At 35.3% G+C, this 20,550-nt stretch overlaps 1 protein-coding gene across 16 annotated transcripts in view; it reads left to right on the plus strand.

The window, feature by feature from the left end:
* Positions 1-20,550, plus strand: part of ASPH (aspartate beta-hydroxylase) — a 212,352-nt gene that overhangs the window by 38,211 nt on the left and 153,591 nt on the right. For 6 of the 16 annotated variants that reach the window (XM_077876823.1, XM_077876822.1, XM_077876824.1 and 3 more), the window contains 2 exons: positions 1,201-1,269; positions 6,757-6,936. In XM_077876823.1, the coding sequence (XP_077732949.1) occupies positions 1,201-1,269; positions 6,757-6,936 (249 nt within the window). Of the gene's footprint in view, positions 1-1,200; positions 1,270-6,756; positions 9,278-15,455; positions 15,498-17,890; positions 19,313-20,550 lie in introns of those variants that run through there. The other 10 variants (XM_077876829.1, XM_077876831.1, XM_077876830.1 and 7 more) reach the window with 3 other exon arrangements.

A 20,550-nucleotide genomic window follows, 5' to 3' on the forward strand; every position in this document is an offset into this window, starting at 1 on the left:
TTTTTATTTACATTTTCTTAGCAGTAGAAATGATAACTTTCTTATCTTTCTGTTTTATTATTGTTTTTGTTTTTATTTTAAATGTGTGCTTCTAAACCAAACTTCCACATAGCTAGTTCACTGTTTTCCTAAGTAGAACAAGGGCTTTGGGAGGGTAAAAATTGATCACAGCCACTCTACTCCAAAAGTTTTGCCTGCCCTTCTGCAATGTTTTGACTTACTTTTTATTAAAGAGATGGTAACAGTGCTGCAGACTGGTTTTTTAGTATCATTGCCATATTTGTGGATGCTATTTAAAATATTGCTGTACAGTATGTCTCCTCACAGCCATTATCCAATGCTGAATTCTAAATGACGTTGACTTTAGAATGTTTTTTAGGGAACTGAATGTATTTAACTTATGTTTGGCATGCTAAACATAGCAGTGCTCCTTAGATGATAGAGCCTTAGATACATTTTACTCTGTTTGAAGAGGAAAGGTTCTGGTAGTACAACCTCTCAAGTGGCCTGTTCCAAGTTTTGGTTTTTTTCTTGATAGTAGAGGCCAGTGCTAGGTAAATTTGAAGTGGGATAACTAAGCTTCCCTTTGTAATTTCAGAAAGCCAGTTTTACATACTGTTTTTCTGGAAGTATTTCCAGAAGTCCTTTTTTTTTTAGGTTGATTCATGATGTTTTTCTTATGAATCATTATTGTAAAATATAAAATCAATTGCCTTCTTATTTTTAGTACTTGACATTAGTTATTTATATTTAGTCTTTGAGGCTTGGTGGGTATTCTTTATTTTGAATATTGATGGTGTGAAGAACTTTCATACTGTGGAAACATTACTTTTTATGTAACTGTTAGAAATCAATAATGTTTTTTTATATATATTGAAATGTTTACCTAAACTATTTTTAGCAACATAATAAAAAAATTCATCTGAAATGATTAAATCAGGGGATTATTAAAACTTTAAGGAAAATATTACCTCAGTTATATGCCTTAGATTCTAAGGTAGACATTTTCTGAATCTATCTGTGAATTGTCTGTCATTTTAGGTAAGATCTTCACTTACCACTACTTTCCAGGATTCAGAGAGCAAAGAATTGCATTGATTGGTAATATTTATGGCTGATGGTCAGGACTGTAGTAGTGGTAATACCTTATAAAACTTGCTCTCCCTTTTCTTCCTATACATCTTTTCCTCCCTTTTGCAGGAAAACTAGGAGTCTATGATGCTGATGGTGATGGAGATTTTGATGTGGATGATGCCAAAGTTTTACTAGGCAAGTAGATATTTTTTTGTTGTTGTTAGTGGTGGTAAAATGCTAGAAACAAAATAATACCTTTGCCTTGACAGTATCTTTGTCCAGTGATACACATTTTATGGAAGATATTTTCCCACTTCAATTATATATTTCATTCTCACTGAAATGTTAATGGCTTAATTGTTTTTCCAAGTACTTATATTTCAATGTACTTTTATAAATGAATAAGCATATAGCTCTTGCACATATATTTTCAATAAGTATAATTTAATGTCTGTGTTCAGATTTAGAGCAGTTCCTATTCTCAACTTAATATTTGAACATAGAGATAATGTACTAGCCTGTTTTCAAGTGTTGTAATTATAGCCACTATTTAGCATCAGTTGATATAATTCACTTCCATTTGAAAATGTAAGTTTCTAAAGACTTTAATTAGTCCATTTTGAAATAAAATTGTGGTAGCAAACATTTTTTAAAAATATTCTATGCATATTTTAAAGGTAATATTAAAATATGAACCAGTAGTTTTTGGTTGGGTTTCTTTATTTTGGACATCTTGAGCCCTTCTCTTTGTACCACCAGAATTACCTGTCTTTATCTTTGAGATATTTCTTGTAATATATAAATATGTGATATTCCCTCATTTGTTTTAAAATGCTGCCTTCCTAGAAAGGATGATGCTAATTTTCATATACAAATTTTATGTAATCTGGCCTGGTGAGATGTGTGTTTCTGCTTATTAGAGAGCAACACTTTGCTTTACTATATACTGCTGTTACATGTATTAAAATTTTGTATATTAAAGTATTTAGAGAAATAAATATATCATGATAATGTATACTATGCTTACTAGATTAAGGGTGCAAAGAAATTCATCTTAGACACACAATTTTGTGTTTATTTTACGGATATAAAAAAAATGGGAGGGTATCACATCTATAACCAACAGAACAGTTTTAGGTAGATTAATTTTAACCTCCTTATAAAACAGGAAGTTCTACATATGAAAAAAGGGGTTTAGTTGTGATTAAATGTATTTTGCTTCTTAATTTTGACCTTAGCTTATGTTTTCTTATTACATCTCAGTGAAAATTATGTTTGCTACTTAACAGTGGAAGCTTGCTATCAACTTTTTTTCCTATCTTAACCTTAATGGAATTTTCTGAGTAATTTTGTCATTATATATCTAAATTTTTCTATGAACATAGTAAATCCTCAAGACTATAATCCTAGACATGCAAAAGAAGTAAAATATATAGAATTTAACCTCTCAGAATGATGCTAATTTGCTTGCCTATAAATGGTTTATTACTCCATTGTATTACTTTACTTTAAATGCTGGATTCTGAATAGTGAAGCTTTTTCATGTTAAAGATAACTTCATGTGGGCTATGTTTCCTCATTTTTAGAAATAATATTACTTCTCATTTATATTTTGTTGGGTTTTTTTTGGCTTAAAGTCAGCTATGTGGTCTATCAAGAAATATCAACTGTTAAAAATTAAAATGTTATTTCTTCCATAGAACACTAATTTCTATATCAAACAACATTAATAACTTGATTTTTAGTAGAGTTTCTTTCCTGTAAGGTTATTAAGCAACCATTAAGAGGTTAATTAATTGTAACTTAGAACATTGCCATTTGCAGTAGACACGTATTTGGTATGGGCAAATCATAACTTGTTCCTTTTATAAGAATTATATATTTGGAGGTAGAACCAAATTTGGTGAATCCCAGAGTTCATTTTGATAATTTGACTATTAAATGCACAAAGGCTAAAATAAACAATTTTATCATATAAAGGTAGTAATTCACAGCTTGTGGCTTCATAGCTGAAACAAAGGGTGAACTGTCAGACTCACTTATGTCTTCTTTTTTTTTTTTTTAAGATTTTACTTATTTATTCTAAAGACAGAGAGAGAGAGAGAGAGAGAGAGGCAGAGGGAGAAGCAGGCTTCCTGCAGGGAGCCCGATGTGGGGACTTGATCTTGGATCCTGGGATCATGCCCTGAGCCAAAGCAGGCACTCAATCACTGAGCCATCCAGGTGTCCCTCACTTATGTCTTCTGACCATATTTCTATAGTGATTGAATTCTCTGCAGGAAATACAAGCTTGACTGGAATTGAATTTTTTAAAAAGCTTCTTTTTAAAGATATTTATTTATTTATTTATTTATTTATTTATTTATTTATTTGAGAGAGAGAGAAAAAGCATAAATAGGAGAAAGGGCAGAGGGAGAAGCAGACTCCCTGCTGAGCAGGGAGCTTAACAAGGAGCTCCATATGAGGATTTTGAGATCATGACCTGAACTAAGGCAGCCGCTTAACTGACTGAGACACCCAGGCACCCCTGGATTTGAATTTTATGACTAAAGTTCTTTTTTAATTTTGGGAGGTTATTGCAGTTTAGTTGTGCCTCTGTTACGGGCAGGTGGTTGCAAAGGGAGAGCCTAGTGAAGTGTCTAGGGGTACAGAGATGTTAATGGGTTCTGTATGTTCAGGGAGAGGCTGTGGGGGAGCAAATACAGTGAGCGTGTACCCAAAAAGGGTACATTCTTTTGGAGAGGCAGCTCAGGGGTAAGGGCTTTGGATTAAGGCACTGGGAAACCAAAGGGCAGATGCAGGTAGGAAGCTAGAGATTAGGGGAGAGTTTGTAGTAACAGTTGAAATATGCTGAGCTTTCATAGGTTTGGCATTTCTTTCATAAGTGTTTCTTTCTACATTCTTAAATTTGCATATATCTAATCTTATCAGTTTGAGGAAGTGTTCACATTCATATTTACATTTGACATCTTAAGATTTGGTTTTTCCTGTGAAATATAAAGGGAGGATGAAATATGTGTGAGTAAATCAAGATGTTCTGAACAGCCATCATTAATTTCATTTCATTGTTTCTGGCTGTGGCCCTTATGATTTACTTTGAAAATATGCTAAGCCTTTTCCTTTTCTAACAAAGGTTTGTTTGTTTCTTTCTTTTCTTTCTTTTCTTTTCTTTTTTTTTTTTTTTTTTTTGAGATTTTATTTATTCATGAGAGACACAGAGAGAGAGAGGCAAAGACACAGGCAGAGGGAGAAGCAAGCTCCCTGAGGGGAGCCCTATGCAGGACCTGATCCCAGGATCCTGGAATCACGCCCTGAGCCAAAGGCAGATTCCCAACCACTGAGCCACCCTGGCGCCCCTGCTAAAGCCTTTTATAGTTGACATAGCTTCCTACTTTTGTGGCCAAATTTTTAAAAATAAATTACCTTTGATACTGGTTTGGATTATTGAAAACTGCATTGCTAGAAATTGGATTCTCTGAAAACTTGTTTCCCAAAAAAATCAACAGGAAAATGGTCCAAGGACCAATTGCTAAGAGTAACATCATTTTAGAGTAATGCCACCTAAGGATTACATGATTGTCCTTTTCCGTGACTAGCACCTAGCTGGCACCATATGAGATATGGCTGGAGAACAAAAGGGAAGCCAGTCAACAATTCCTAGAGCCTTGATAAACATTTGTAGACTAGACAGATGCATAAGTGACCTAGATCTTGTCCACTCAGAGGTGCTCACACCCTGCCCTTGGTTCAGGCTTGCGCTTAGAGGCTAAGGAATTGTACACCCAGAATATTTCCTTTTTCTCTTTGGAGTAGTACTTTTGTCTTAAGAACCAAAGGAAGGTTGCATAGTTGGGTCAGTAGTTTGCTCAGGTCCTTTTCCACATTTGTTAAATACTTCAGCTTGTCATACTGAAGGATAGCAAAGTTTTATATTTTGTAGTTGATACTTTGAAGTACTAACATTTGAAAATGGAGAGAAGTAAAGGTTCATTATAAATATACATAGCTATAGTGTTTCAAGGCAAGAATAAGAAACAATGTTATTCCTACAGAGATTTCAGTGGAAATACAGATCTCCTCTGTTCCTAGCATTTGTCAACTATGAAATTCAGTGAAAATATATTCTAGTTGTGTCAAAAAGTAATTTAAATACCAGAAATACCAACTTGTTTTCTCTCCGAGACCCCCATACACAAACAATGATACAATGTAGGTCTATGCACTAAAATGGGGAAAATACACTGTCTACTTTAATATTTATACTAGGTGTCTTATTGTTGTACCTTATCTGTTGTACCTAACCAGCATCTTGATTGCTGGCGGTTATGTTACATGGAGAAATGTGTACTTGCCAAGGTCTAAGCTACTGAATAAGGTGGTTATAGTATGAAAAGCTCAAAAGTCATGAATGTTCACATTTCTTACAGCCAGAGCTTTCTACCCTGTTTTTTTCTTTTTCAGAATTACGGGTTTGTTTTATAGAGCATGGCAATATTGGTGGATTTTGATATTTACTGGCTTGTGCGATGTTTCTTACCCAAAGCCAGTTCTTCACAGGAAAAAAAAAAAATAAAACCAATATATTCTTTGCTTTCTTTCCATCATGATGTCCTGTTTTGGAAGTAATACTTAAAAAACAACAGGAATCAGGGGGTCTTTACAATAGAAGCTCATTTCTTGGGCTTATGGGAAGAGGACTTTAAATATTCCGGTTGCAAATGACTGACTAGGGCCTTGATCAAATTTAATATTGGTAAACAGAATGAATATTATTTTTTTTTTTTTTTTTTAAGATTTTATTTATTTATTCATGATAGTCACAGAGAGAGAGAGAGAGAGGCAGAGACACAGGCAGAGGGAGAAGCAGGCTCCATGCACCGGGAGCCCGATGTGGGATTCGATCCCGGGTCTCCAGGATCGCGCCCTGGGCCAAAGGCAGGCGCCAAACCGCTGCGCCACCCAGGGATCCCCCAGAATGAATATTATTAATAGCTGGCTCTTTTTATTGGTCAGAATTATAGGACCATGAGTAAGTAGCCAGAGCACTGTAAAGCTCACATTTTATAGTGTGAAAATTTGATTTTCTGATATTATTTGAATAAATTTCTATCCATCTGTGGTTGCTATAAACAGTAATCTTGCTAGTCATATTAATTCCAGAGTTTCTTAAGTAAACTCTAGGCCCAAGGGGGAAAGTGTGAGGAAATGAACCTTTTTATTTTCTTCAATGAATATTTATTGCTATATGTGAATGCTTGTTGTATAATCAACTCTCGATAATATCTGGTTGGTAAATCAGCAAAATGTGGAGGCTGTTGGAAGGATCTTTTTACCCACATACTACTTTTGTTCGCTTCACATTGACATTAATCAGTTGATTTTGGCTAATACAATTTTGTGTATGGGGCTCTAGATTCTCTAATGAGAGAAAGGCAAACCTGGTCAGGGGCTGGTAGAAATGGCAAGGATTGGTCAAATTGTGCCTTTCCTTTGGTACATATGATTGAGAGTTGATTGTAAGGTGTGCATCGTAATCAGTTTCTTTATTTTCCAAAGTATCTTTTCTGTAAACTTCTGTGACCATGATGCACATCCTTTTTGAGATCACTCTTCGTCCACTTCTTTTTTCCACCTAACTGCTCTCCTTATTTTCTCTTTCTCTCTTCCTTTATTCTTATGTAGGCCTGACCAAAGATGGCAGTAATGAAAATATTGATTCTCTTGAGGAAGTCCTTAATATTTTAGCAGAGGAAAGTTCAGATTGGTTTTATGGTTTCCTCTCATTTCTCTATGATATAATGACTCCTTTTGAAATGCTAGAAGAAGAAGAAGAAGAAAGCGAAACTGCAGATGGTGTTGATGGTACGTCACAGAATGAAGGGGTTCAGGGCAAGACTTGTGTCATTTTGGATTTACATAACCAGTAACTTTGATTCAGGGACTGAAGTCATTGGCTTATGAAAACCCGAAGCAGTGTCCTGTTTCTTTCTTTCCTTTGCTCAGCCAGGGCTTAACGTGCAGTGGGGCAGCTGTGATCAAACAGTATAAGGCAACCATGTGATCTTTCTCCCCAATACAGCTTCTAACTAGTCCCTGCTCCGCTCCCCCACTTCTAGTGAAGAAAGTGGCATTCCTCATTTTTGTGTAGTCCTTTACAAAGTGCATTGAGAATGATGTTTTTGGTGGTATAATTGGTTTCTGTATCGTTTTGTTTCAACTTATGTATTCACTGAACTAAATTTAGAAACTTCAGAGCAGATTGTTTTGTGATTAACCCTTGATGCTTGTCTTTCTAACACTATTAATTGAGATGATTATAATGGACTTGATTATAAAAATGTCTCTAGCATGATTCATAAATTAAATGACTGTTGATCTTTTAACATGACTGGTGTGTAAGGTGATGATGGTTCTTTAACAAGCTGATATTTTTTTATTGTAATTTGTTTAGGTTAACTGATTTGTCAGATAGGTTAATACAAATTTCAGTGTAAAATTCTGTATTAATGGTGCTTTTAAAATAATTTGAAAATAATCCCATGTTTTTGCCTTAGGGTAGTGAAATTACTGTATTCAGATAGTAGTGTGTCTGAATATTTCTGTATGAAAGCAAAATTTATTTTTAATTTTATTTCCAAATATACATCCAGAGAAAGTAATTTGTATTTTTTTTAAGCAGGCATATTACACAGGAGGGAAAATGTGAATATGTATCTTAAATAATGTTGTACATATTAAAATTATTCATCCTAAATAAGTCTTTTTCCATTTTTTTCCTGTATTTCCTTATTAACTGGCCATTACCTTTAGCTTAGATAGAATACGATTTTTTAGATTTGTAAATTAAACTTACAAAAGTGGTCATTCCTTTCATGAGAATTTTTTTTTTTCTATTAGAAGACCTTAAAAATGTTTTTGAATCAATTCATTTAAAATGAGTTTGCTTCAGTAATAGCAAAAGGAATTGCATTAGCTGTATATAACATGCATTCATAAAATGAGATTTCATCTGTTGCCTTACCTCTGGAAAGCGATCAGGACCTCTGGTTTCTGTTACCCTTTTAGGGAGTGGTGTTTCATGTTTTTAAACCCCTTTGAGCTTCTATTAAACTTAACTTGGCTTTGATTTCTCATAGAGCTTAAAATTGAATATGTTTCTATTTTTGAGCATTTTATTTAACTGTAGTAATTTCTCCTTTTCAAATACTCATTCCTTGTCTTTTCATTTGTAACCAAATTGCTTTCAGTGAGTGTTTAAATCACCCATTTTTTTCAGAGGGGAACACTACAAATTTAGTTTCTCTGTTGGAAATCAAGATCCTAGGCTTTTCACATATTTATAAGTATGTATTGTAACTCAGCCATAGCCAGAAAGTAAAAGTATCAAATCAGAACACTGGAAACACTAGATAGACTTGCCCCCTTTACTCACCCCTTACATGTGTCAGAAGAAACTGTGCAACTTGCAAATCTTAAAAAGCATTATTTAAAGCAGCTTTCGCATATGGCTGCACATGTACATTGGACAGTGATCTCCTAAAGCTTACATGGCTGTTAAAACTCTAGTTTGTTTTTCCCTCATTATTCAGGGAATATATTTCATCCTGTTAATGTTTCTGACAGTGAAAAGCTTCTGATTTTGAAATGTTAATATCCTGAAACACAGGAGTATGATTTTAATAATGTTCTTTTTGAAAGTTTATACAATCTTTGTCCATAATTCATTGTGTCTTCCACTTTGAGTTTGAGTACTGTGAAATACCAATGTTCATTAGGTTTAAATTAAAAACAATCTTAGGCCTCACAATGAAATACACGTAGCTGCTTGTCTGAGATGTATTTTTTAAAGCGGTCTTAGTTTTCTGTGCTTCCTTACTACTAACTCTAGAAGATGTGCGATCAGTTTGAAAAGTAAATTAATTAAATTTGTGTGTTAAAATGTTTGTAATCATTACATGGTTTTTTGTCATGATCATGATACTAATACATGTTTTAGGTACAGAAATTAATTATGCTTTATTTTTGTAAGTGAAAAGTAAGGAGGTGAGATAGTTTTCTATTTTGTACCCCTCTAGTCAGCCCTGTTGAAAAGTCTCTAATGATGGTTAAAGGGAGCTGGTGAACCCCTGACTTCTGTGACTTCCTTCAACTTGTGGCTAAGGCTTGTTTAGTGAGAAAAAAATAAAGTTGTTTGCAAAACTAATGTAGAGTATTTTGAAGCTCATCAAAATTATTTTGCATAAATTTTATTATAATTTTTAATTTTTAATCTAAAGATTTAGTGCATAATTTTCTGTTTCATACTATAAATATGCTCCTAGCTTTATGTCTTTTAAGCTTATTAAAAAGGCAAAATTGTATTCTGTACATTTGAATATTTATTTGTAGTTATGGAATTTTAAGTTGTATCTTATTTACTCTGCTTTTCTAATTTCAAACAACTAGAAGAACTTTGCAGAATGTGCTTGGAATACAGGTGTAGTCTTGTCTCCTAGCTGCCCTGCTTGTTTCTGTAGATGCACTGCCATGTGTCCAGTTGGGGACTCTGAAGTTTGGTTCAAAAAACAAGGAAGTGGCATTCTGAGGATTTCTTTTCTGCACTGTAGCTTCTTTCAGCCCTGATTTTCTCTGGAACGTGAGTGGTGGGGTGTTATGTTAGTTCGAGAGCCATCTTCTGGGTGTTGGTCTTATTAAATCCCTGGGGCCTAACTGCCAATGTGCTGCCTGGGAGAATCACATAGATGCCTCAGGTGTAATGGAATGCTGGGTGACCCTGCCATTTCATCTTGCACTTGATTCTTTCTTCTAGGAGTTACCTACCTGTCTCATAGAGCTGTATCCAGACATGTAAGAAAACTTTTCTGCTTGAATTCTGGTTTGTTTTTATTTACAGTTGGCTAGACTGAATAAAATGTTTTCTGTGCACCCTGATAAAGCTGTGGAGAATTCTCAATAACAGCTCTAAGGATAGATAATTTATTATTAATTTGATCGATCACTTGGTAGATAATACCTTTTGGTGCTTGATATCATCATCCTTTCTAAATAAGATCCTGCTGTATGAAATAAGTAGTTTTCTGTGATTTGGGCTGTGGAATTTTCTTTGATTACAATGCATATTTGGTGCATTTTCGTGAAATTCACGGACTCAGACTTAATAATTGCAAGTTAATTGATAGAATTTTATGCTAAATTCTCTGCTTCTGATATTGATATTTGTATAACCAAGTAAAAATGGGAATAGATATTTTAACTAGACTGTGAGTTCCTTGAAGTTAGGAACCAGGTCTCAGTCTTCTTTTGAATCCCTCTTCAAAACTGAACCTAACATAAGATATTTATTAAATATTTTCTGGGGGCATTAGTCTTGATAAGTGAAAGCCTCAGGAGTTACCCATCGTATGATAAAACACTAAGGTTTGTTTTTTTTGTTTGTTTTTTTTTTAAACCAGCTTAAATAAGTGAAAAAAATATTGGACTTTTTTTTTTCCCCAAGAAAAATGACATGTGGAATTTCATATGGTAAACTGACCTGTGCTATCTGAGTTCTTGCAGTGAGCTTTCCTGTATCTCTTACGTTCATATTTTAATCTGCTTCTTCATGCAAACTTCCAGTCTTTGGATGCAATCCCTTCCTGAATTGAGTCATTATGTTCTCTTGTGTTCTAATCTCTCCTTTCCCACTCATCACAGAACACTGGAAGGTTTGTAGCTTTCTTTTTTCAATAATGTCTGTGATAATATTGTTACACCATCTATTTAAAAACAAAAAGGAAATTGGTATAGTGTGCTGGCATGCATTTTAGCCAAACTAGACATCCATTCTAGAGCAACAGTCTGCCTAGCTCTGAGAACTGCCTTTCCCCTTCCCCCTAGTCTGTAGTCAGTGTTGAAATAAGTTGTGATGTTTCAGTATGGGAAAGAGGAAGATGAGACACTGAAGCTCAAGGTGACTCACAGGTCTCACCAGGGAGTGACAGAAGAGACCAGAGTACAAAGTGACACCCAGCCTACCAAGCCTATGGCCAACTCTCTAAAAACCTGTAGTAGCTACTTGGGTTTCTGTAATGGAGCCAGTCTTCTAAAATTATGTCTGTTGCATGTGGTGGAACCACAGGTCTAACCATTGGCTTAATGATTCAGCATTTTAATTTGATACAGAGCATTTCATCTTGAAAATGTGTGGGATAGTGACTCTGAGGCAGTTGCCAAAATAACATTAATTACTTTCAGGCAACTCTTGTTCTAAGGGAAGGACATAAGGCCTAGTTTTTTAAAATGTCTGTTAAAAAATTCTCAGTTAACAGCTATTAACAGTTATCACCTTAAAAACCATCGGAGTAACCATAATGGCAAATGGAAATAAAGCACATGGTGATTACTTATTCTTTGCCATTCTCTTTGGCTGCAGCCACTTCCTGATGCTTTTTTGATGACTACCTTCAGTTGGAATGTATTCTATCAACAAAAACAACTTTCCTCCTAGTGAAGTTACAGGGAATACCAAAATGCTTCCTTTTCAGGCTCTGATTGATACAATTTTTTACATGCCACTTGGAAACTATTTTTAAGGAGTTATATTGTCATGGATTTTATTGTTTGATAAAATTGTCCTCCCTCTGCTGTTATTTTGCTCCTGGGCATTGGCTGTGGTAGTAGAGAGAGAAAAGGAGAAAAATAGGGTATGCTAGTTGATTTTTGACACTAAAGGGAGTCCACATCAACCATAGTTACAAGTAAGAACTTAATTCTGTCCATAATTCAAGATTATATAAAAGCAAAGTCTTCCGTACTTGCCTTGTGTTTTTCTCTGGGGCCACTTCTTTGACGTCCCCAAAGTCTTTTTGTTTTGTTTTGTTTTTCTCTTTATATGCTGCCACTAGTCCTGGATCACCACTAACTCCTTCTCCACCACTGGGCTTCACATCGTTTATGTAAAAAGATCTATTCTAAATTCACCTGAACTGAGCCTATATGTAAGGTGCTCACTGCTGTGACAAAGTGATTCTTTTAGTAGGTATTCAGAACCTTATCCGTGCTCTTCCATCTTCTAGGGTCATTTTATTCTTCTGGAAAATGATTTTGCTTTCTGCTTTACCAAGGCAGTTGTCTTTGGCTTTGGTTTCATTGTCCTTTGTCCCTCTACACTTTATAGCATTTCTTTTTTCTCAGAATTTTCTTCGTCATTTCCTCTCATTGATCATTTTTGCAGGTGTTGCATCTTCTGGTTTCCAAAATTAAGTCTTTACCCACATATCCCCCTGCATCTTCTGCCCTCATGATCATTTCTCCCCTCTTATTGGCTCTGTACCTGTTTCCTACAGGCATGCCTTTGTTTCCTCTAGCCATCAAATATGCAGACAGTGAAATCTTGCAAACCCTTATTTCTCTCTACCCACTGGGAACCTTGGGAAATTCCACATCTGATTAGTTTTCTCCGAAGAAGAAAGCAGTCAGGGGGCCCCCCCACACACCCTGGGTTTTTGATCACCTTTTCCTCACCTCTGTTTTCTCATTGTAATGTGACCACCTCTGTTATTGTAAAGCTGTAATCTGAAGAACCTTATGGGATATTTAATAACTAACATAATTCAGTAAAGTTCTCATCCTACACCGTTGCTCCTGCCTGCCTTCCTAAAGCTGCACTTTTGATTGGAAGAACACTGCGTTTTCTTGACTCTCCTCTCATTTCTTGTAATGTAGGGCCTCTGTTGACTTCCTCTTTTCTTGGTGTTGTGCTTTTTCTCCTGTCTAAACCCTTCCTTTTGAGACTGCACGTGACCAGTGTTGTTTAAATTATTAGCTTAGTCTTTATCATGTCAAAAATATTGAAAAATTATTGACTCTATTCTTTAAGTTCAGAAAAGGTAGCTAAAGTTGGAATTAGTACAGAGCATTACACATTGTATCACTATGGATTTATGCCTGAACTGGGAAACTTTTTAAAAAGCACTCATTATTTTCTCCTGTTTCACTAAGCTAATCTAATATTTTTTTTATTTATTTATTTATTTATTTATTTATTTATCTATCTATCTATCTATTTAAAAGATTTTATTTATTCATGAGAGACGGAGATAGAGAGGCAGAGACATAGGCAGAAGAGGAAGCAGGCTCCACACAGGGATCCTCCTGTGGGACTTGATCCCGAATCCCGGGATCATGCCCTGAGTCAAAGATAGACACTCAACCGCTGAAGCCACCCAGGTGTCCCTCTAATGTTTTATTAATAGCAAAAGTTAACTCTAGGCTTTTCTTTTTTTTTCCTTTTTTTTTTTTTAATTTTTATTTATTTATGATAGTCACAGAGAGAGAGAGAGAGAGAGAGAGAGAGAGGCAGAGAGAAGCAGGCTCCATGCACCGGGAGCCCGATGTGGGATTCGATCCCGGGTCTCCAGGATCGCGCCCTAGGCCAAAGGCAGGCGCCAAACCGCTGCGCCACCCAGGGATCCCCAACTCTAGGCTTTTCATCAATATAGCTCTTTTGACTCCATCGTAACAGTGACATTTGGTGGTTGGGTACTCTGATTCTTAACCACTCTGCTTTTTACCAGGAAAATCTGGGCATGCGTTGAGAGCATATGCATGAATTACGAAAGGGACATGAACAGCATTAAACATGCATTTTAATGTTTTATGCTAATTTCTTTTGCACACTGGATAATGCTCATGTATTTAAAAGTTGGTATTACAAGAATAAGTTTGATATTTTATTCTGAAATAAACTTTAGTGGGGAGTGGTCCAAGACGGCATTTGGTATTATAAGGTGACATGCTGTTTTTAATAGAATTTGGGGAAGATTCAGGTTTTATCTGTGAAAAATAAGTTGTCACTCATAAACACTAGTTATGATTCTGTATGTATATAAGAAATTGGACAGTTATAGATAGCTATATGAAACAGTTAATTCACATTTCTTTTTCAAATGTAGCTAGTAGTAAGACATGCACTAATACTTTTTTTCCAGGATAATGATATTTTGTTTTTCTTAACTGAAGTATAGTTGACACACAATATTACATTAGTTTCACATACAACATAGTATTTCAACAACTCTACATGTTATGCCATGCTTGTGACAAGTATAGCTACCATCTGATGATAGCTACCATCTGATGATACTGGTATTTCAACCAAAGTATATCGCCATTCTCAAATGGACTGTCTCATTTGACAGAAACAAATCATGATGGATAAAGGAAGGAATTTAGGAATGGAGGATGATTTGAACAATATAACAGAATAGGAGTGAAAACATCTCATACTGAAAGTGGGGGTGTGATTAGGGTTTTGAGAAACACGGAGTAGGTCCTGCTTGGGGGATTTCTTTTACAACCATAGCCAATTGCTGCTGTGACAGATGGTGCATGGTGCTGCCCCCACAGGAGGTTACCAGTAATCACCACACCTCCCACTCTTAGAGCCTAGGAAGTGGGTTGGCAACTTGGAATGCCACCTTGGAAAGTTTGCTGATACAGGAGTATAAAATAGCATTTGTGTGATCAGGAGATAGAACTGAGAGCATTGGTTGACTGGGATGCCAAATACAGCTTGGTTAGAATGAGAGTGTACTGAGAGGAATAGGGTATTGACATTAGTTGGAGGTGAACCCATTATCAGAACTTTTATTTGCCAAGACAAGAAACAGAAAGCCATTGCAACATTTTTAGATGAAGAGTAAAAAATTTAACATATACCTATATGACTGTAATAATATCTGTATTTGCTTGTATAATTTTTTTTATGCAGAAAGTTTGAAACTATGGAGGAAAAAAACAATGGTTTTTCAAACCATAGAGATTAAAAGTCTATCAAAATATGCTATACTTTTTTGGATGGAAATGATGATTGAGCAGGGGAGTGAAGTCTCCTGGTCTTTTCTTGTGTGGTGCTTGTAATTGATTATCTGTGTCGAGCAGAGGGCCACTGGCTACAGCTGAGAGGGAAATGTGATTTCAATGGTAATTAGGTTTTTCTAAAGCCCACAGTTCTTTCAAGTCTATGGCAAGTCATGAAGTTGACTGAATCTTAGGCTGATTACAATGCATTTTTTTATTATAGTGAAAGTAAAGTTTCAAAATGACGTACAAATGATAATATTTATGTGTTGAAGGAGTGTGTTTTTTAAATGATGAGTTTAATGTAATTTGTTTAATAGAGACATTGATTTTAACTATAGATATTTATTTTATTATTTTTTAAAATATTTATGTGTTGAAGGAGTGTGTTTTTTAAATGGTGAGTTTAATGTAATTTGTTTAATAGAGGCATTGATTTTAACTATAGATATTTATTTTATTATTTTTTAAAAGTTACTTCATTTTTAATTCCCTTAATATTTTCTGTTTATAACCTGTTTTCATCTTGTAAATACCAACAGAAGGACCTGGTGGGGTAGCCAAGAGAAAAACTAAGGCTAAAGGTATTTTTTGTTTATCAAATTAGCCTTGAGTGAATCAAATTTAATGCTTGAAAATGCATGACATTTTCTAGATATGTTAATGCAGCTACTAATGCTAAACATTGCTTTTTGATTTGGGTTGCATCTTTGGCCAATAGTAGTTTTATCAAGACATCATTAAAGAATTTTTTGCCACAAACCTATAATTTTAAATATTTTCCTTTTTTATGGCATCAAAACTTTTGTAACAGTCTTTAAATTAAAAACATAGAGTGATATCATAATATTGTTATACTACATCTAAACTTACATCCAAACTTGCTATTATTGTCTAACCTAAACCTTTCTTAGTTTGAACTTTTTAATTACTATTGGAAAAAAAAAAAAGATGAATTCTTTACTGATTGATTTCATTTTTTCCAAAGCTCTGATGACACTCACTCTTAGAGCATAATAAAAGCCAGAGTAAGCACACTTAGAGTTTTCAGTGAAGTGAGAAATTTAAATTTATAATCTGGAGTACTGCATTTCATTGGTACAGAATTTGCTGTGTTTTGGTATTTTAATTCTTTAAAAATTGCTGTACCTGTCAACCATTATTTGTAGGCTAACAGCTTATTATTACAGCTTTAGTTTTGTTTTTTTGTTTTTTTGTTTTTTTATTTATGATAGTCATACAGAGAGAGAGAGAGAGAGAGAGAGGCAGAGACACAGGCAGAGGGAGAAGCAGGCTCCATGCACCGGGAGCCCGACGTGGGATTCGATCCCGGGTCTCCAGGATCACGCCCTGGGCCAAAGGCAGGCGCCAAACCGCTGCGCCACCCAGGGATCCCCCAGCTTTAGTTTTTATATCCCTGTGGTTTTTCTTGTTCACATGTAAATATTTATATCCTTTAAAGGCAGGGGCAAGGGAGAAGTGCATGGTTTTTTTTATATAAACTTAAAATATTCTTTTGTGTTTAAGTGCTTAGCATATTGTTTTTAGTTTGTTTTTTGGTAAAACATTAACAGGTGAGACTTGACAATGTGACTTGCAGGGTTTTGTGATTTGTATTTTAATTTTAAGATTAGGGAATTTTAATGTTTTAACTTTGTATCCCATCTGAATAATTCCCAGCAGGAGAACTATTTTTACCATTTTATTCTTATGTCAATAATTAAGAAATAAATGACCAATAAAGTATAACTTATACTTGATCTGGAGAGGCGAATCAAAAATTAAAAATTTAGTATTGTAAAATATTACAAGATCTGACTGCACAAGCGCTCTTGCAATGCCATTATCTGTGTCTACAGATATTATCTACATTATCTACAAACAGCACTGAAGTAGGTGAGGATTCGGACGGTTGATTCTTTATGAATGCTATTGCATATTTTTTATAAGGTTTTAATAAGATTTTCAGGAAGAACTGAGTAATAATTTGAGCTCTGTGAATTTTACATGATTTTAATGGGCATGAACATCTCTTTCACAATTTATTAAAGAAGTCTTTCATTTTCTTTGTTTCTGCTTAAATGCTATGTAATACAATAAACATCTTGCTTCTCTTAGGATTTTCTAATGAGAGCAAGAAGGTAAAATTCAAAGCTTTTGCTAGCGGCTTTATTAAACTTTATGTAAAATGGATTGAAAGCAGGGTCGGTCTCACACAAGATTTGGAATTACCTGTATGTTCCATTTAGTTGCTCTCTTGCCTATGAGCATGGATGGACAACATGTTGGCTTGAGTGGCTCTACATAAATTAACAGGAAAACATATTTAAAGGAATACTGATTTCATAATATTGAAAATAAGCAGACAAGAATGTCTGCTTGTCATTTTAAGCACTATAGATAATGAATTTAATATTTCATACTCATGGACATTGTTCTTTTTCTTACTTAGCTAAGAAAATTAAATGGTATTTACTTTTTCATCTATGCATTGTATTTGTTTTCAAGGCTTATAAGCACAAATATATTAAGGACATAATTTTTGCCAGAACTGAAAGTTTTTAAATTATCTTTGGATACTTGCAAATTTTGGAATTTTTTCCTTAATATTGCCAGTGTTCCTTTAATTATGTCTTTATAATTGTGAAATGTGAGTTGTTAACACTGTGTAAAGTTTATGTATGGACTCATTTTAATAATATTGCATGTTGGCCTTATTTTAAAACAAGTCACAATCTATTTCAAGCTGGAGAAATATGATGGCAAGTTTCTGGCATTTCTTTGGTAGCTGATACTTTGTAGAGGTTTTGCATCTGGTTTTAGCCAATGTAAAACTAGGGGATGAAAGTCCCATTCTGAATGAACATTTCATGTGTGTGGAGAGATAAAGACCATATATTTAACACTAAGTTACTGTCCTGTGAATTAAGAGATGCTTTCAATAAACTTTTTTTCCTTTGATTGGAAAACCTGAAAGTTAAAGAACTCACTAAAGAAGAGCTCAAGAAGGAAAAAGAGAAAACGGAATCAAGGAAGGAGAATAAGAACGAAGAGAGAAGAAAGGGGAAGAAAGAAAAAGAGGATGAGCGGAAGGATAAGAAAATTGCTGATGCAGATATATCCAGGAAAGAATCTCCAAAGGGTAAAAAGGACAGAGAGAAGGAGAATGTGGGCCTAGACAAAAGTGCTAAAGCCAAGGAAAGTAGGAAAAAGTCAACAAATATAAAGGATGCTTCTAGTAAAACGGCATCCAGAGACAAAGATGACACAAAGGAAGGTAAAACCTCTAGCAAACACACACACTCAGCGAAGGGAAATAACCAGAAGAGGAAGAACTGAAAGCTCTAATACCATCATCCCAGGAAATGGTAATGTTCCTCATCACAATTTACTGCTATAGGGCAGAAAAAATATAGTATCGCTCTGGTCGGGGAAGGTATGTCAAATAGCCATTGAGTGTATTTATTGGTGCTCAGTATGTAAAGGGTTTGAAATTTTAGATACACTGTCTCATGCCTCTCAGTTTAAAAGATGAAGCTTGTAAAAACCATGTAATAAAAATGTGATATAATAGCTTCTGTTTTTATTAATTTATTGATCATGTATCCAGATAAATGTATATACATGTAATATGAATTGTAATGTACTTATTAATCAATGGAATACTTTCACCAGGGTTAAATGTTAAGATTTTCCGTAGTGTGTATATGCAGAATGCCGTTCCAGTATGACAGATGGTTAGGTGACAGAGGTTTTCTTCTTTCTCCCTTTATGTGACCTTTGTCGTCTTTTCTCCTTTCCCTTCCTGCTTCCTTGCTTCCCTTTCTTCTTCACCTGGCTGTCTCCCTCTCCCCTTCTCTCTTCTTCCTCATCCTCTCTCCCCCTTCTTCAGGTTCTTCCCTGGATTCTCCTTTTCCTTCTCCCTCTCTTCCCCTACTAGGTCTCCCCTCCCCAGTCTTATTGGCTCTTTTATACCTCCTCCTTCTTCTGTCTGTGCCTCCTGGCTACCCACCCCCCTCAAGAGCCTGCTCCTCCTCCCAACTTGCTTTGGCCACTCAGTGAATATTTTGTGTTTCTTGTGTGCTACACACACTGTTCTGAGAACTCTGGATACAGTCATGCATAAAAGAAAGAATTTGTCTTAGAAGAAGAGTTTTAGAACACTTTTATTGATATCTTCACAGATTCAGATGAGTTACAAAAGACTAAGTATTTCAAATTAGGATATACTTTAATCTTTTATCACACAATTTTCCCATTATTTTGGTGGAGTGGCATATATTTTTCATATTTGTATGTATTATGGTTTACCATTTCTAAGGAGCTTGAAATTTGAGATCTAAACTAGAGATCAGAACTCAATCAGAAAACATGTAATAAAATGAAATTTCAATAAGAATACATTTCTATTAATGGTTTGTGCTGTCCTGTGCTTGAAGTCTTACATCTCTAATTGTGACTGTTGGTGAGATTCAGTTATGAATTGGAGAAGAGTGGCCTGATTTGTTATAACAAAATCAAAAGTGCTACCACAAAGGTTTTATTTTTAAAAAATAATTCTTCAGGGGCACCTGGGTGGCACAGTTGGTTAGGGATCCGACTCTTGGTTTTGGCTCAGATCATGATCTCAAGGTCATGAGATCAAGCGCCAGGTAGGCTCCACACTCAGTGGTGTCTGGTTCGGATTTCTTTCTCCCTCTCCCTCTGCCCCTTCCCACCGTGTGCTTTCTCTCTCCCCCTCAAGTGAATAAATAAATCTTAAAAAATCTTCAGCTTTTCTGTGAAGAGCTTAAAAACGTAGGATTTGGCCTAATTGAAGTTATTTCAAATCAGAAATAAGCATTTAGCGCCAGTGTTTCTAAAAGTATTGTGCACCATTTTCTTATGTGCTTGCACCTTTTCTGCTTAAAATCAAGCACTTGAACATTTGATAAGAATTCCAGATGACAAGAATTTCACAGCAAGGGGAAATCCTAGAGAATACTTAGTCTAGCTAATCCAGTCTCGTTATTTTCTTTTTCAAAAACTATAGCCCAAAGAAATTGTAACATTTTAACTTGGGGTTTCCTGTGTCGACTAGTCAGGGTTTTGTTGTTTTAATAATTACTGGAACATTGTAAACCACAAAGGGAATTTTATGGCTCATTTGATTGGCAGATACAGGGGCTTTAGGTGAATAGATCCCAAATAAAGACCTGTCATCAGAGCTGTGTTTCTTCCTACTCTCAAGTCTTGGCTCTGTTGATGCTTTTCCTTGACTTTATTCTGTATGGAATTGTTACCACATCATGAAGTAGATGGCCCTCAGCAAGCCCCAGACACATCTTTCTATTTGAGTATTCCTAGTGCAAAGAGCCAGTTTTCTGGAATGGCTCTGGGAGAAAAGTCCCTAGGAGAATTGCAACCAGATTGCTTAGGCCTGGTGACCATTTGTGATCATTCTTGTGGTTGGGGATGGGTAAGTCCACTGGCCTGTCTCCTGTGCACAAAGCTTTGGGTGGGAGTTGGAATGGGTCCCGCTAAAACCATATGAAATGTTTCCCGCAGGGAAAAGGGTGTCAGGGCAGAGAAGAGGGAGGCTCTAACTAAGCACTGAACAGAACAAGAAGCAAAACAGATACAATACACGTAGAAGTT

Source organism: Canis aureus, chromosome 28 (assembly GCF_053574225.1).
Source record: "Canis aureus isolate CA01 chromosome 28, VMU_Caureus_v.1.0, whole genome shotgun sequence".
In the NCBI taxonomy this organism is placed as follows: domain Eukaryota; kingdom Metazoa; phylum Chordata; class Mammalia; order Carnivora; family Canidae; genus Canis; species Canis aureus.